The sequence below is a fragment of the Anolis sagrei genome, chromosome 11 (assembly GCF_037176765.1).
Source record: "Anolis sagrei isolate rAnoSag1 chromosome 11, rAnoSag1.mat, whole genome shotgun sequence".
Taxonomy (NCBI): domain Eukaryota; kingdom Metazoa; phylum Chordata; class Lepidosauria; order Squamata; family Dactyloidae; genus Anolis; species Anolis sagrei.
Window position 1 is genome coordinate 25,753,107 of NC_090031.1, and position 17,723 is coordinate 25,770,829.

At 43.9% G+C, this 17,723-nt stretch overlaps 1 protein-coding gene across 3 annotated transcripts in view; it reads left to right on the forward strand.

The window, feature by feature from the left end:
* The window catches only part of SGSM2 (small G protein signaling modulator 2), a 100,376-nt gene that overhangs the window by 24,527 nt on the left and 58,126 nt on the right, over positions 1-17,723 (forward strand). For all 3 annotated transcript variants that reach the window (XM_060756965.2, XM_060756964.2, XM_060756966.2), the window contains exon 3: positions 13,647-13,809. In XM_060756965.2, the coding sequence (XP_060612948.2) occupies positions 13,647-13,809 (163 nt within the window). The remainder of the gene's footprint in view (positions 1-13,646; positions 13,810-17,723) is intronic.

Here is a 17,723-nt window from a genome sequence, read left to right on the forward strand (position 1 = left end):
GCTCCTCATAGGGCTTGTTCTCCAGACCCTTGATCATTTGAGTCGTGCTCCTCTGGACACATTCCAGCTTGTCAATATCTCTCTTCAGTTGTGCTGCCAAGAATTGGTCACAATATTCCAGATGTGGTCTAAACAAGGCAGAATAGAGGGGTAACATGTAATGTCCTCCACAAACACAATACTGCCCACCACCCAAGTGAAGGTTTCCATACGGAGACAATTTCAACCTAGATTTTATGTTGTTCATCCACCACGGACATCCCACTGTTTCTTTCTCTCTCTCTCCCCACTGATGTGTTATTTGCATGATTATACCTATTGAAAAAGTCAAAATTTTAAATTGTACAAAATGCATAAGGTGGGTGAACTACAACTCATATCATGGCAGGTTAACCCTGAGAAGCCCCCGGTGGTGCAGTGGGTTTAACCCCTGTGCTGGCAGGACTGAAGACCGACAGGTTGCATGTTCAAATCCGGAGAGATGCGGATGAGCTCCCTCTACCAGCTCCAGCTCCTCATGCGGGGGCATGAGAGAAGCCTCCCACAAGGATGATAAAAACATCAAATCATTTGGGCGTCCCCTGGGCAACGTCCTTGTAGACGGCCAATTCTCTCACACCAGAAGCGACTTGTAGTTCCTCAAGTCGCTCCTGACGCGACAAAAAAAAAAAAAAAACCCTGAGAAACTCCATAAGTACTTAAAGTTTGCTATGTTTGGCAAGTTTGCTCTAGATCAGGGGTCCTCAAACTTTTTAAACAGAGGGCCAGGTCACAGTTCCTCAAACTGTTGGAGGGCCAAATTATAATTTGGGGGAAAAATGATGGAAGAGTTTGGTATTCAATATGTCCAAGTGTGAACACTGGTGAAATTTGGAGAAAATAGGCCTTGACATTTGGGAATTGTACTTGTTGGGATTTGTAGTTCACCTACAATCAAAGAGCACTCCGAATCCAGCCTACAATGGATCTGCACCAAACTTGGCACACTACCTACATGGCCAACACAGAATACTGGTGGGGTTGGGGGGGGGGTGCTGTTTTTTGAATTCTGGGAGCTGTAGTTCACCAAGACCAAAAAAGGAAGAGAAGGACAGACGGAGACATCTTCAGCCTTCTTTGCTAAAGTGGTTCCTAAGATCATCAGAATGATGGTCTTTGGAGACCCCCCTCGTGACCCCCCCCCCGGGGTCCCGACCCCCAAGTTGAGAAACTCTGGGATTACTATCCTCATAACCATGCCCAAGAAACCCAGACGAGAAAGGAATGAAAGATACAAGAACGTCGAATTAATTTTGTTCCAGCTCTTCTGCATCAAAGACGGCATCGATCGTTGCCTCAAGATGGATGGTGCTCACCTTGGCTACATTGACTCCCCTTGATGGATCTGACGGTTGCTGCACCACGATCCGTCGATCATTAATCAATTAGTCAGTCATTAATCACCACAAAGGAACTCGCGTCATCAATTCTGTCTTTTCTGTGGTTTGCACACAAGTATCAGGTCATAGCCTCACTATTTTCTCTGTTGTGTAACAGGCCTTTCTGTCTGAAGTCTAGGCATTGAGTGTCTGGATATCTCCATGCACAGACTCAGTGTCACCTTTTCAGGACACACTTACTTAGGCGACCCCTCGTTGTCCGATTAGGATAGTCTTCCAGGATCAATGTACTAGCGGTGGGTCCTTAGGTGATGGTGGAGCCCTATTCTTGACCTGCATCTTCTCCTGAAGTGAGGGCATTGGTATCCAGGTGGAAGGCAGTCCCGGTCAGGGTTGACTTGACATGTTTCTCTCTTTTGATCTCCATTTGTGCCTCTTCAAATTCTACAGCACTGCTGGTCACAGCTGATCTCCAGCTGGAGCACTCAAGGGCCAGGGCTTCCCAGTTTGGGAGTTATAGTTCTCCTTCGTGGTGTCTGGTGAAATAAGCACATGTGATAGTTGATGCACCTGTGCAGCAACTATCACATGTGCTAATTTCACAGATCACCACTTGAAGAAACATGGTTACAGGTAAGCAACCATCATTTCACCTACATCCAGAGATCACTGTGGACTCAAACAATAATGGATCTGGACCGAACTCTATACGAATACTCAATATGCCCAAATGTGAACACTGGTAGAGTTTGGGGAAAATAGAATCTTGACATTTGGGAGTTGTAGTTGCTGGGATTTACAGTTCACCTACAATCACAGAGCATTCTGAACCCCACCAACGATAGAATTGGACCAAACCTCCCACACAGAACCCGCATGACCACCAGAGTGGGCCACAGCAACGTGTGGCAGGGGACGGCTAGTGTATTATATATATATATATATATATATAAAATATATTTTATATATATATATATTATATATACACACACAGATGCACATACATATACATATCCACATACTTACATATATACACACAAATATGCATATAGACAAGCATACACATATACACAATATGCATGTACACCTATAAACACACAAAAATATATATACATACACACATATATACACCCATATATATATATGTGTGTGTGTGTGTGTGTGCAAACACACATATATACACAAATATATACACACAAATATACACCCATATGTATGTATATGTATGTATCTATATATGCAAACACACATATATACACAAATATATACACACAAATATACACCCATATACACACACACACACACACACATGCACATACATATACATATCCACATACTTACATATATACACACAAATATGCATATAGACAAGCACACACATATACACAATATGCATGTATACCTATAAACACACAAATACACAAATATATATACATACACACATATATACACACACATATATACACCCATATATATATATGTATGTGTGTGTGTGTGCAAACACACATATATACACAAATATATACACACAAATATACACCTATATATATGTGTGTGTGTGTGTGTGTGCAAATATATACACAAATATACACCCATATATATGTGTGTGTGTGTGTGTGTGTGTGTATATATATATATATATATATATATATATATATATATATATGCAAACACACATATATACACAAATATATACTCACACATATATACACTCACAAAACACATATACACAGACTGGGCCACAGCAACATGTGGCAGGGGATGGCTAGTATGGTAAATCAATCCACTTGAGCTGAAGGATGGAAGACACAAGGGGATGCCCACCCCATCTGATGCTTCGGATTGCAGACATGTGCCTTTGTGCGTGTGTTGCATAAGAGTTCCCCATAGAGACGTCAGGTTGCCGCATCTATTACATCTGGTCTCTGCAGAAACGGAGAGCAAAATTGAGCCGGGAAGATAATTAGATTTTTCCTCTCTCTTGTAGAAATGCAATTAGGAAGCTCTGGTTGCCTGAATTCTGAAATTGGGAGTTGTGTGGATCCGTGTATGTGTGTCTTACTCTCCTAGCCTGGCCTAGGGTTTTAGTAGAGGAAGAGCAAATCAGTGGGGAGATGAAACAGGCAGGGTTGTGGAATCAATATGTCCAGATGTGAACACTGGGACAGTTTGGGGAAAATAGACCAAACATTTGGGAGTTGTAGTTTCTGGGATTTATAGTTCACCTCCAATCAAAGAGCATTCGGAACCCCACCAACGACAGAATTGGGCCAAACTTCCCACACAGAATCCCCATAACCAACAGAAAATACTGCTGGGATTTGGGAGAAAATGGCAGTGATTTAGCAAAGATGTAGTTCACCTAAATCTGAAGAATCCAAACAACTATGCATCTGGACTAAATTTGGCACAAATACCTGATACACTGGAATTTGAATATTGGTGGGGTTGGCAGGAGGAATTGATTTTCTCATTTTGGGAATTGTAGTTGCTGTGATTTATAGTCCACCTATGATCAAAGGGCACTCTGAACCCAGCCCACAATGGATCTGCACCAAACTTGACACACTACCTACATGGCCAACATTGAATACTGGTCGGGTTGGGGGGGGGGGGCTGTTTTTGAATTCTAGGAGTTGTAGTTCACCAACAGTCAAAGAGCATTCTTTACCAAAAACTAGTAAACTTGCTTCACATATCCAACATGCCAAATATTGAATATTGTCCAGAGGAGGGCGACTCAAATGATCAAGGGTCTGGAAAACAAGCCCTATGAGGAGCGGCTTAAAGAGCTGGGCATGTTTAGCCTGAAGAAGAGAAGGCTGAGAGGAGACATGATAGCCATGAGAGGGGCTGAGAGGAAGTCATGTATTTATAGGAGGAGGGAGCAAGCTTGTTTTCTGTTGCCCTGGAGACTAGAACGTGGAACAGTGGCTTCAAACTACAAAAAATGAGATTCCATTTGAACATTAGGAAGAACTTCCTGACTGTGAGAGCTGTTCAGCAGTGGAACTCTCTGCTCCGGAGGGAGTGTGGTGGAGGCTCCTCCTTTGGAAGTTTTTAAACAGAGGCTGGATGGCCATCTGTCCGGGGTGCTTTGAATGCATTTTTCCGCTGGCTTTGTTATTTTTTTTTGTTGTTGGCTGATGGCATTGCTGACTTCCTCCAAACTTGGCAGAATAAGGTTGGGCTGGATGATATTTTGACAGGTGGTTTTGGAAAATTTAAAAATTTCAGCAGGGATCCCATCGGGTCTACTGGCTTTGTTATTTTTTGTTGTTGTTGTTGTTGTTAGCTGATGGCATTGTTGACTTCTTCCAAACCTGGTAGAATGGGGTTGGATGATATTTTGACGTGTGGTTTTGGAAAATTGGGGTGCATCTACATGGCGGAATCAATGCAGTTTGACACCAGCCTGGGGGTTGTAGCTTTACAAAGTCTTTAAGGTAAAGGTAAAGTCCAGTAGTGCCTGACTGGGGGTTGGTGCTCATCTCCATTTCTAAGCTGAAGAGCTGGTGTTGTCCATAGACACCTCCAAAGTAATGTGGCCGGCATGACTGCATGGAGCGGCGTTACCTTCCTGCTGGAGAGGTACCTATTGATCTACTCACATTTGTATGTTTTCGAACTGCTACGTTGGCAGAAGCTGGGGCTAACAGCGGGAACTCACCCCACTCCCCAGATTAAAACCTGTAACCTTTTGGTCAACAAGTTCAGCAGCTCAGCAGTTTAACCCATTGCAATCGACAGAATTGCAGTGGCAAATTCTGTGTTGATTCACCCCCTTGGTCACTGCTTTGTCCAGGAGCTCTTGTCTCTGTAAGGCCAGCTCAGAATCACAGCATTAAACTCATGCTCTCTCCAGAAATCGGGGTTTGTCGTGCCTTGGTTGAGTGGGAGGAAGGCTTGCCCCGGGCCAATTGAATGATCTTCTATCTAGAGCAATAAGGGAGACGTGAGCAAGATGGCAAGAGGAGCTGTGCAATTAAGTTCCTCTGCTCCCAGATAGTCCCCTCGAGTGACATTGAGCCGAAGCTCAGCCCCCGGGTCTTATGATTCCCCGCCGCTTTCCTTTTGGATGCCCACCCCATTATCTCTGCGGGCGTGTGAGTTGATGTATGATTTCATTAGTTTCCATTGCAGGCTCTCCGGGCGTTGTGCCAATTCATAGGCTGCGACGGGGACTTTCTTGGTGGAAGGTGTGCGCTCCTTAATTCGAGAGCGAGGATGCTACACATCCTTTGCTCTCGTAGAATGCTAGAGTTGGAAGAGAGCCCCAAGCTAACACCTCCCAACAAAGGATTCCCTCGGCTTTGAAGCTGCAAGGCCATTCAGTGTGAACCAAGGTGGCCAATTGCAACATTCACACCTAGCTCGAACAGACAAGAGTTCTTTCTCCCATCTCCCACCAAAGGATTACCCCAGGCAGGAAGCAGCCAGGCTTTGAGCTGCAAGGCCATTCAACAGACAAGAGTTCTTTCTCCCACCTCCCAACAAAGGATTCCCCCAGGCAGGAAGCAGCCAGGCTTTGAAGCTGCAAGGCAATTCAACAGACAAGAGTTAGTTTCTTCCATCTCCCAACAAAGGATTCCCCCAGGCAGCAACCAGCCAGGTTTTGAAGCTGCAAAGCCATTCAATGCGGATCAAGGTGGCCAATTGCAACATTCACACCTAGCTCCAACAGACAAGAGTTCTTTCTCCCACCTCCCAAGAAAGGATTTCCCCAGGCAGGAAGCAGCCAGGCTTTGAAACTGCAAGGCAATTCAACAGACAAGAGTTATTTCTCCCCTCTCCCAACAAAGGATTCCCCCAGGCAGGAAGCAGCCAGGCTTTGAAGCTGCAAGGCCAGTCAACAGACAAGAGTTCTTTCTCCCACTTCCCAACAAAGGATTCCCCCAGGCAGGAAACAGCCAGGCTTTGAAGCTGCAAAGCCATTCAATACGAATCAAGGTGGCCAATTGCAACATTCACACCTAGCTTGAACAGACAAGAGTTCTTTCTCCAATCTCCCAACAAAGGATTCCCCCAGGCAGGAATCAGCCAGGTTTTCAAGCTGCAAAGCCATTCAATGCGGATCAAGGTGGCCAATTGCAACATTCACACCTAGCTCCAATAGACAGGAGTTCTTTTTCCCACCTCCCAACAAAGGATTACCCCAGTTAGGAAGCAGCCAGGCTTTGAAGCTGCAAGGCCATTCAATGCGAATCAAGGTGGCCAATTGCAACATTCACGCCTAGCTCCAACAGACAGGAGTTCTTTCTCCCACCTTCCAACAAAGGATTGCCCCAGGCAGGGAGCAGCCAGCCTTTGAAGCTGCAAGGCCATTCAACAGACAAGAGTTTTTTCTCCCACCTCCCAACAAAGGATTCCCCCAGGCAGGAAGCAGCCAGGCTTTGAAGCTGCAAGGCCATTCAATGTGAATCAAGGTGGCCAGTTGCAACGTTCACTCCTAGCTCGAACAGACAAGAGTTCTTTCTCCCATCTCCCAACAGAGGATTTCTCCAGGCAGGAAGCAGCCAGGTTTTGAAGCTGCAAGGCCATTCAGTGCGAATCAAGGTGGCCAATTGCAATGTTTCCACCGAATGGACAAATGAACAGCACCAAAACAGGAGAATGAATAAGACAAGTAACTCCCTGTGTCTTATTCATCCTCTTGTTTTGGTGCTGTTCCCTCTCTTGCTTTCTCTCTCTGTTTTCTCCTTTCCCGTTCAACTCATCCGTGGTCACATCCAGCCTGCGTGTAGGAAGCCTGGAAGGTGGAAGAGCTGCCTGGCCTTCTCTTCCGCCCACACACTGGCGGCTGCAATCTGGTGCCCGAGCTCTTCCTGGCAGGAAGTGTGTCTATTCTAGGAAAGTTGGAACACAAAGCGTATGAACTCCAAGGCTTCCAATAGTGTTGTTGCCTGGAGTTGGGATTACCTTCTCGGGAAGATGCATTTGCTATGGCTGGAGTGTTCCAAATCAAGTGCCGCATATATCAATCTATTTTTTAGATTTATATATGAGTATATATAATTATATAATGGTGGCACAATAGTAAACCCTTGTGCTGGCTGATACTGAGTGCAGCTAGTTAGTAGCCAGCTGCATTAAATCACTAATGACTGAGTTTGAAGCCAGCCCGGGTCGGAGTGAGCTCCCGACCATTGATAGTCTAACTTACTGTTGACCTATGCAGCCCGAAAGACAGTTGCATCTGTCAAGTAGGAAATTTCCGACACCATAAAAACCTCCAGAAGAATGAGAAAGTACTCAATTTATTTATTTATTTCAGATATTTCTACCCCACCCTTCTCAATCCCACTCAGGACGGCTTTCAGTTGGCAACGATTCAATGCCTCCATGTACACATAATAAAATACATAATAAAAAGCCAATAATTACATACAGTTAAAACAATAAGTCAATTCAATTAAAAATATGCTTAAATATAACAGTCTTGTGGCCTTATCTAGCCGAATTCTGTGGTTGGGGATTCCATCAAGCTTGTCCATAGTCCATTACCATAGAAACTGTAATCAAAAATCTGCTTTAATTAATTTATGACACCATAAAAACCTCCAGCAGCATGCAGAAGAATGAGAAAGTACTCCATCAAAAAGACTTGGTATCACAAATGGATGGTGAAGCAACAGCTCCCCCAGTGGCCAGAATCGTGCATACCCTCATGAAGCCGGAAAAGCTGGAATGTTAAATTGCCTCTGTGTCTGTCTATATATGTTGTATGTCTAGTGGCATTGAATGTTTGCCGTGTATATGTGCTCGGTAATCTGCCCTGAGTCCCCTGCGGGGTGAGAAGGGTGGAATATAAATATTGTACATAAATAAATAAATATTGCTTACCAAAAAGTTGGCGATTCGAATCCAAGGAGCAGGATGAGTTCCCATTTGTCAGCTCTAGCTTCCCATCTGGAGACATGAGAGAAGCCTCCCACAGGATGGTAAAACATCAACCATTGTGTACCACACTGTGCCATTGGTCTTACTTCTCATTACGTTCAGTTCTACCAAAGATTTATACTAGATCTGTAGAGAAGTCAGGATTCTGGAAGGAACAAGAGTCACCCATTGGTGACTCCATGCAAGGACTGATAGATGTCTATCAAGGTTGAGATGTTTAGCCTGAAGATAGCAAGAAAGAATTCTTGCTGTCTTCTGGCTCAACAGACGTCAACCGTAGACCCTCTGGATATTTTTGAGGGTCTAGAACAGTGATTCCCAATCTTAGATTCATCAGGTATTTGAAACTGTAGCTTCCAGAAACCTCAGCCAGCTCGACCAACTGTCAGGAATTCTGGGAGCTGAAGTCCAAAATACTTGGTGGACCTAAGATTGGTGTAGCGAATTTGGCTCGCTTTAGAAAGTTAGTAAGTGACCTACCTTAAAGGGCTGGTGGGCAAACAGCCATTTTGTGTTGCCCAGAAAACAGTAGCACCAGTGGGAAAATCATTTGCATGCGAGCAACCTGATTGGTCGTATGCAAATGAGCGCGTGCCAAGTTTTGAAAGGGGACAGAGGCAAGGATGACAGTTGGATGACAAGCCCAACTGAACATTCTATGGCAGTTAGGGAGTCAGTTGGAGGCAGCTCTTGAGAGTTGGTCAGTGAGAAAGCATCTGGAAGGAAGTAGCTGAGGAGCAGCTGGAAAATTAGTTAAAGAAACAAGTTAAAGATAGTTTGAAACCTGTTCTTATGTATTCACATAACAGTCCTTTTGGAAGAAAAGAATAGTTGGCGAGAAACTCAATTTGAAACGTTGTTCTGTAAGCAACAAGTATTTGATCCTATGTAACCACTACGCTTATACCATAAGAATGATACAAATAAACTCAGTTACTGAGTTTATTTGTATCATTCTTACTGTATAAGCGTAGTGGTTACATAGGATCAAACGCATAGGTATAAGCGTTTCACCTTCAAACAAACTCTCTCTCTCTCTCTCTGTATCATTTCCAGCTTGAGGAGTCTTAAAAGGAAGAAGAAGTAAACAAACATTTACTCCTTAGTGTCATATTTTGCACAGACTCCCAGCCTGTCCCCTTCCTGACCATTTTGCATTTCTGGTTAGATAAGCAAGTAAGAGGTTCCTTCAGCCAGGCCAGGAGACCAGAGAGCTTTACAGCTGGGAATCAGTGGTCTAGAACATATACGTGGAAGATGGGGATGCTGAGAACTGAATCTTGAATGTTTCTAGAGAACCATTCGAAGTTGTGGGTTTTGCCAATTCACTCAACACCTCCAAAAAGAAAAGGAAGGAAGGAAGGAAGGAAGGAAGGAAGGAAGGAAGGAAGGAAGGAAGGAAGGAAGGACAGAAGGAAGGGCTGCATCTTTTCCAAGTTGATATAACCACAAGAGTTTGTGTTCAGCCTGTGCCAATTACTACAAGGATCCTCTGGGGAGGGAAACCAGCTCTTGGCAGCTTTTGGTTCTTTAATGGAAAGGAAGAAACACAATTAAGTGGAAAAGATCACTAGGCATTCGTTTTCTAAAAGGCTGAAAATCTCTCCGTTGGTGGCTGTACACACAGACACACACTCAAAAGCAGTGGAAAAACACCATGTCTTTACTTACATAAGAGTTTAGAGAATACACTATATTGCTGGGATTTGGATCCAGGACCTCCTATGGATACCCAAATCTGTGGATGCTCAAAAATCATTAGAGCAGACCGACGGGAGCTCATCCTGCTCCTTGGATTCGAACTACTGACTTTTTGGTCAGCAGTATTTATTTATTTACTTGCAGTATTTATATTCCGCCCTTCTCACCCCGCAGGGGACTCAGGGTGGATTACAGTGCACATATACATGGCAAACATTCAATGCCATTAGACATACAACATATATAGAAAGACACAGAGGCAATGTAACATTCCAGCGATTCCGGCCACTGAGGGAGCTGCTGCTACACAATCCATTTGTGATACCGAGTCTTTTTGATGGAGTACTTTCTCATTCTTCTGCATGCTGCTGGAGGTTTTTATGGTGTCGTAAGTTAGTTAAGTTAGCCTCCCTGCATAAATTTCCTACTTGACAGATGCAACTGTCTTTCGGGTTGCATAGGTCAACAGTAAGTTAGACTATCAATGGTCGGGAGCTCACGCCGACCCCGGGCTGGCTTCAAACTCATGATTTCTCAGTCCGTAGTGATTTAATGCACCTGGCTACTAACTAGCTGTGCCACAGCCTGGCCCTCAGTATCAGCCAGCACAAAGGTTAACCCACTGTGCCACCAGCGTAAATGTGAGGTCTAAGGCATATGTGTCAAACTGAAGGCTCACGGGCCGAATCCGTACCATCATGTCATGTTATGTGGCCCTCCAGATGCTGGACATCTCTTGTATTCCTCACCATTAGAAATCGTGACTAGAATGGATTTTTTTTCGAGTCAGGAGCGAATAGAGAAACTGCAAGTCACTTCTGGTGTGAGAGGATTGCCTGTCTGCAAGGACGTTGCCCAGGGACGCCCGGATGTTTTGATGTTTTACCATCCTTGTTGGAGGCTTCTCTCACGTCCCCTCATGGGGAGCTGGAGCTGACAGAGGGAGCTCATCCGCACTGTCCCCGGATTTGAACCCTCGACCTGTCAGTCTTCAGTCCTGCCAGCACAAGTGTTTAACCTATTGCGGCAACCAGGTGCTCCAGAAGGCAGGCATCTCTCACGTCCCCGCATGTGGAACTGGAGCTGACAGAGGGAGCTCATCCGCACTGTCCCCAGATTCAAACCCTCGACCTGTCGGTCTTCATTCCTGCCAGCACAAGGGTTTAACCCATTGCACCACCAGGGGCACAAGAAGGCAGGCTTCTCACACGTCCCCGCATGGGGAGCTGGAGCTGACAGAGGGAGCTCATCCGCACTCTCCCCAGATTCAAACCCTCAACCTGGTCAGTCTTCATTCCTGCCAGCACAAGGGTTTAACCCATTGCACCACCAGGGGCACAAGAAGGCAGGCTTCTCACACGTCCCTCCACGAGGATCTGGAGCTGACAGAGGGAGCTCATCCGCACTCTCCCTGGATTCGAACCCTCGACCTGTTGGTCTTCAGTCCTGCCAGCACAAGGGTTTAACCCATTGCTCCACCAGGGGCACCAGAAGGCAGGCTTCTCTCACGTCCCCGCATGGGGAGCTGGAGCTGACAGAGGGAGCTCATCTGCACTGTCCCCAGATACGAACCCTCAACCTGTCAGTCTTCAGTCTGAAACATAAACTTGCAGTGTTACATCCAAAAAATAAACAGTTCAAGAAACTTACATAGTCCTTGTAAGTAACACCAAGGCATCTTCATCTTAAATCAAATGTGAGCAAAAATAAACCTTGAGTAAATAGCTATTCCACCATAGGCTCCTTCAGAGTAGCTTCTCCATGTTGCTCCCCAGAGCAAAGCCTTTGAGCATAGATCTCCTCTGAGAAAAAGCTCTCCAACACCAACACCCACGCTGTATTCAAAAACCCCATACAGATATTCCCCATTGAGTGTAGTTCAAGCTTGCTAGTTGACCTACATTATGAATGGGTTCCTGAGTTAATACATACAGCACAATAGCCCACTTGTACACTGAAAGAAAAATAAATCAATTCAGTCAATAATGGGACTGTTGAAACTTATTATACAGTTCCAAATCATAGCATTCACAAAACAATATTATATGTGTTTGGTACAGTCACTCAAAATAATATCAACGCTGTATGTTCTTGCATCGAGTTGAACTTAAATCCATAGTCCACGACCGGTTTCGGCCTCACTCCAGGCCTTCCTCTGGAGGACTAAAATTCTATATAAATATTTAAAGATTATAAACTTGGTACTTGTTCCCTTTAGAAATATAGGTTTTTATGTTTAGTGGGATAAGATACTCTGCTCTTTGTTTGATTCTAATTGCGAGTAGAGATATACATGCAGATATACCCCATCGGGTGTAGTTCAAGCTTGCTAGTTGACCTACATTACCAGCTGTACATAAGGTTTTTCTTCAACACACACACAATTATTCCTGCTTTGACTTAGTGCAATATCCCTCATTCTTGCACTTCTTGATGGTGTTTCTTATTGGTTGACCTACATTATCAGCTGTACATAAAGTTTTGCTTCAACACACACACACAATAGGTCCTGCTTTGACATCCCTCATTCTTGCACTTCTTGTTGGTGTTTCTTATTGGTTGATCTATCTACAGGAGTTGATTATAAATTGTATGATTTTAACTGTATTTGTGTTTAGATTGGCTGCAGTAATACTGGAGCTGCCTAAGTCAGAGGAGTCCTCCATGTGTGTTGCCATGGAGACCGATGCAGAGGGAAGTGGGAGGAGCTTAGAGGGGAGAGTTTGAAAAAACGACAGTTAAAAATCAGTTAGGGTTTAGGTTTAGAGGAGTTAGGTTCAGAGGAGTGAGGAGTTAGGAGTTGGGAGAGAAGGAAAAGGAAAGGTGGCGGAGTGACTTGTGAAGCAAAGCTTTGAGGCTTTGAAAAGCTGGGTTTGGCTATTGGAAGTTTCTCAGGCTAGTGCAGCCGAATGGTGAAACAGAGCCGGTATTCTTTTAGTCTAAGGAGAGGCTAAAGAATAGTTTACTTAGTATTTGATCTAGGGAGGATCAAACAAGGGAAACATCCCTGTATTGAAACTTTGTCTGAAACAAGTGCTCTAAGTCAGAAAGATACTGTGTTACTTGAAAGAATGAACTGTTAAAGTTACAAGTATTATTCCAAGTGCAACAAGGAAAAGTTACGTCTTGCAACCACACGCTGTGTACTTAATAAAATTGTTAACTTTTATTTGAAGATTGCCTCAGCTCTGTCTATTCTGTGTCCAAAGTGCCATTTCTCACAATATTACAACTTACCTCACGTGGTGGCAGAAACGCAGGGAAAAGTAACCAAATAAATCTACATTCTTCTCTCCAGTCACGCTACAGTATATACAGTGTAATTGCTACTAAGTTATTACTTTCTAAAGGAGGAGGTGCAATTGAACAGCCTCCCTTCCAACTTGATTGTAAATTTGGTTCCTAATCGGCAACCTCCATTGCAAATCGGCCAGTTCTTTTTAAAATTGGGAACTAGGGTAAAATCTCTTGAATACTAGTTCCTTTCAAATTGGTGGCAACAATAAATCATCCCTCCGCTCCCTTGCTTCTTTCAGCTGTACATAAGATTTTGTTTCAACACACACACACACACAATTGGTCCTGCTTTGACTTAGCGCAACATCCCTTGTTCTTGCACTTCTTGTTGGTGTTTATTATTGGTCCTCTCTTCCCCTTCTTCTCTAGGGGTAGTGGAAGCATGCCTTCTGCACATGCTCAAGCGCCGGGCGGCCGGCTTCTTGCGGACTGACAAGATCGCGGCCCTCTTCACCAAGGTTGGCAAGACGTACGACGTGGCAAATGAGATCTGCCGGAAGGCGCAGGAGCTGCTGCAGCAGGTAGAAGGCAGGTGAGAGCAAGCATCCATTGCCAAGAGAGCTGTGAGACGGGGCCAGAATATTATTTTGTGTTGCCCCAGCTCCTTGGCTTCCTGATTCCAAAGCAGGGTCCTAGTCAGTAAACAAGAACCTCCAAAGAATATATGCCCATTTCCACCCATTTTTTTTCTTTTTTTCGCTTTTCCAGGTCAGCTAAAAGAAATTGGGAGACTATAAGCAGGAGGCTCAGCCGTCAGACAGCTTTTCCATCTCTGTTCAGGTTATTAGCTTAAGTCAAGTGAGGATAAGATGCGCATTCGATATTTTATTTTTCTGTCGTTTGGGGAATTCTAGGAAATAGGAACGTTCCTTTTGGTGGGCGCCTTCGATGGACTCTTTCTTTAGGTTTTGATGGACGATACCATCCATCATTCCCCACTGAGAATAATTTGACACCTCGGAGATCATAGAAGACTCTGTATTGTCGATGGCTTTCACGGCTGGAATCACTGGGTTGCTTTGAGTTTTCTGGGTTGTATGGCCATGTCCCAGAAGCATTCTCTCCTGATGTTTTGCCTGCATCTATGGCAGGCATCCTCAGAGGTTGTGAGGTCTGTTAGACACTAGGAAAATAGGATTTGTATATCTGTGGAATGTCCAGGGAGGGAGAAAGAACTCTTGTCTGTTGGAGGTAGGTGTGGATGTTGCAACTGGCCACCTTGAATCACATTGAATGGCCTTGCAGCTTCAAAGCCTGGCTGGTTCCTGCCTGGGGGAATCCTTTGTTGGGAGGTGGGAGAAAGAACTCTTGTCTGTTGGAGCTAGGTGTGAATGTTGCAATTGGCCACCTTGATTCGCATTGAATGGCCTTGCAGCTTCAAAGCCTGGCTGCTTCCTGCCTGGGGGAATCCTTTGTTGGGAAGTGGGAGAAAGAGCTCTTGTCTTTTGGAGGTAGGTGTAAATATTGCAATTGGCTACCTTGATTTGCATTGAATGGCATTGCAGCTTCAAAGCCTGGCTGCTTCCTGCCCGGGGGAATCGTTTGTTGGGAGGTGGGAGAAAGAACTCTTGCCTGTTGGAGGTAGGTGTGAATGTTGTAATTGGCCACCTTGATTCACATTGAATGGCCTTGCAGCTTCAAAGCCTGGTTGCTTCCTGCCTGGGGAAATCCTTTGTTGGGAGGTGGGAGAAAGAACTGCTGTCTGTTGGAGGTAGGTGTGAATGTTTCAATTGGCCACCTTGATTAGCATTTAATGGCCTAGCAGTTTTCAAGGTGTGGCCTCTTACTGCCTGGGGGAATCCTTTGTTTTTATGTAGGTGCCTATCAGCATGTCTAGGCTTTCTGTAAACTGTGGGATCCAATTGTTGATCTGGTTTGTGGGTGACTAGGACATCTGAGCCCCGGGTAGCACAGTGGGTTAAACTGCTGAGCTGCTGAACTTGTATACCAAAAGGTCAGGTTCGAATCCGGGGAGCGGTTTGAGCTCCTGCTGTTAGCCCCAGCTTCTGCCAACCTAGCAGTTCGAAAACATGCAAATGTGAGTAGACAAGAAACAATTAGGGACAGCTAATAACCTCTCAACAAAGGATTCCCCCAGGCAGTAAGAAGCCACACCTTGAAAACTGCTAGGCCATCAAATGCTAATCAAGGTGGCCAATTTAAATATTTGCACCTACCTTCAACAGACAAGAGTCCTTCCTCCCTCTCTTGACATTATTCCACAGATATATAAACCCAATTTTCCTAGTTTCCAACATTGCTCACAACCTCTGAGGCTGCCTGCCATAGATGCAGGCAAAACATCAGGAGAGAATGCTTCTGCAACATGGCCAGACAGCCTGAAAAATTCACAACCCATAGAAGACTCTGTTTGGGATTCCAACTCCCAGAAGCCCCAGCCAGCTTATTTATTTATTTATTTATTTATTTACGACATTAATATGCCACACTTCTCACCCTGAAGGGGACTCAAGAGTAGCTTGCAAGTAATATGTAAATACAGTATATTATATTATTGCCATAGCACAATATTAGTATTATATATTGTTATATTTCATTATACCATTATATTGTAATATTATTAGTAATATTACATGTAATATGAAATATATAATTATAATATCATATTATTAGTATTATATTGTATAATGTTATAATATTATCAATATTATATGTCTATACAATATATTATATTATATTATATTATATTATTAGCACAGTGCAGGAGACAAGGTGGAGCTGTCTCCCTGGCCCCCTCTCTTCACTCTGGTCTTATCCAAGACTATCCAATGGTCAAGAGTCCTGGGAGCAAAAGCCCAGGATATGAGAGGAGCAATAAGCAATAAATCAACCCGAAAGCTTTAACCGAGCCTTGCGCCAAAAGGAAGAAAAACACAGCCTGGAAAAAAGGCTCTGTTTGCTTGCCAGACGAGCACATTGGGAAGAAGATCCGATGCCCCAGAGGGCCAGATCAGGATCCAAAAGCACCTGAACAGATTGGAGAGCTGGGCCAAAACTCACAAAAATGAATGTCAACAGGGAGAAATGTACGGTACGACACTTTGGCATCAAAAACGAATGATGGGAGACAACTGCCTTGGAAACAGTCCGTGGGAAAGGGATCTAGGAGTCTTAGCAGACCACATGCTGTACATGAGCCAAGAGTGTGACATGGCAACTCAAAAAGCCAATGTGATTCTGGGCTCCATCAATAGGAGTCTGATGTCTCAATCGAGGGAAATCGTAGGCCTACTCTATTCTGCTTTGGTCAGACCTCACATGCAAAACTGTGTCCCGCTTGGGGACCATTTATTTTAGTACAATATACTAATATATAATACTAATATTGTGCTATGTTAATAATTACAATATATTGTATGTACATATAATATTGATCATAATATTGCAATATAATAGTATTAATAATACAATCTATATAAATAAAATGTAATGTTCATTTGTGGGATTAACAGAACTCAAAAACCACTGGCGAATTGACACCAAATTTGGACACAAGACACCTAACAACCCAATGTATGTCCTTCACTCAAAAAAATTGATTTTGTCATTTGGGAGTTGTAGTTGCTGGGATTTATAGTTCACCTACAATCAAAGAGCATTCTGAACTCCACCAATGATGAAATTGAACTAAATGTGGCACACAGGACTCCCATGACTAACAGAAAACACTAGAAGGGTTTGGTGGGCATTGACCTTGAGTTTTGGAGTTGTAGTTCACCTACATCCAGAGAGCACTGTAGACTCAAACAATGATGGATCTGGACCAAACTTGACACAGATACTCAATATGCCCAAATATGAACACAGATAGAGTTTAGGGGAAATAAACCTTGACATTTGAGAGTTGTAGTTACTGAGATTTACAGTTCACCTACAAACAGGGAGCATTCCGAACCCCATGAACTGTTTACCCACAAGCATAGAGAAATTACAAATATTAGAAACCAACACTTTCTCATTACTTTGTTTTTTAGATCACCAGACTGGGCCGCAGCAACGCCTGGCAGGGGACGGCTAGTCTATATAAATACAAATGTAATGTTAGTTTGTGGGATTAGCATAACGCAAAAACCATTGGACAAAATGACACCAAATTTGGACACCATACACCTATAAGGCCAACAAGTGACTATCATTCATAAAAACACTGGAAACACAGCAAAAAAAAAAACACATTACAATGCATACGTAAAGCCACATATATACACAAACGCACATATACACACATATACACAAATATACATACACATATGCATGTATACACACACAAACTGTTGGGAGTGCTTTGAGTGTGTCTTTCTGCATGACAGAGTTGGGTTGGGCTGGATGACCCTTGTGTTCTCTTTGAACTCTGTGATGCTATGATCTCCTTCCAAATATCTCAACATAGCCGTGGTGGCACAATGGGTTAAACTCTTGTGCCAG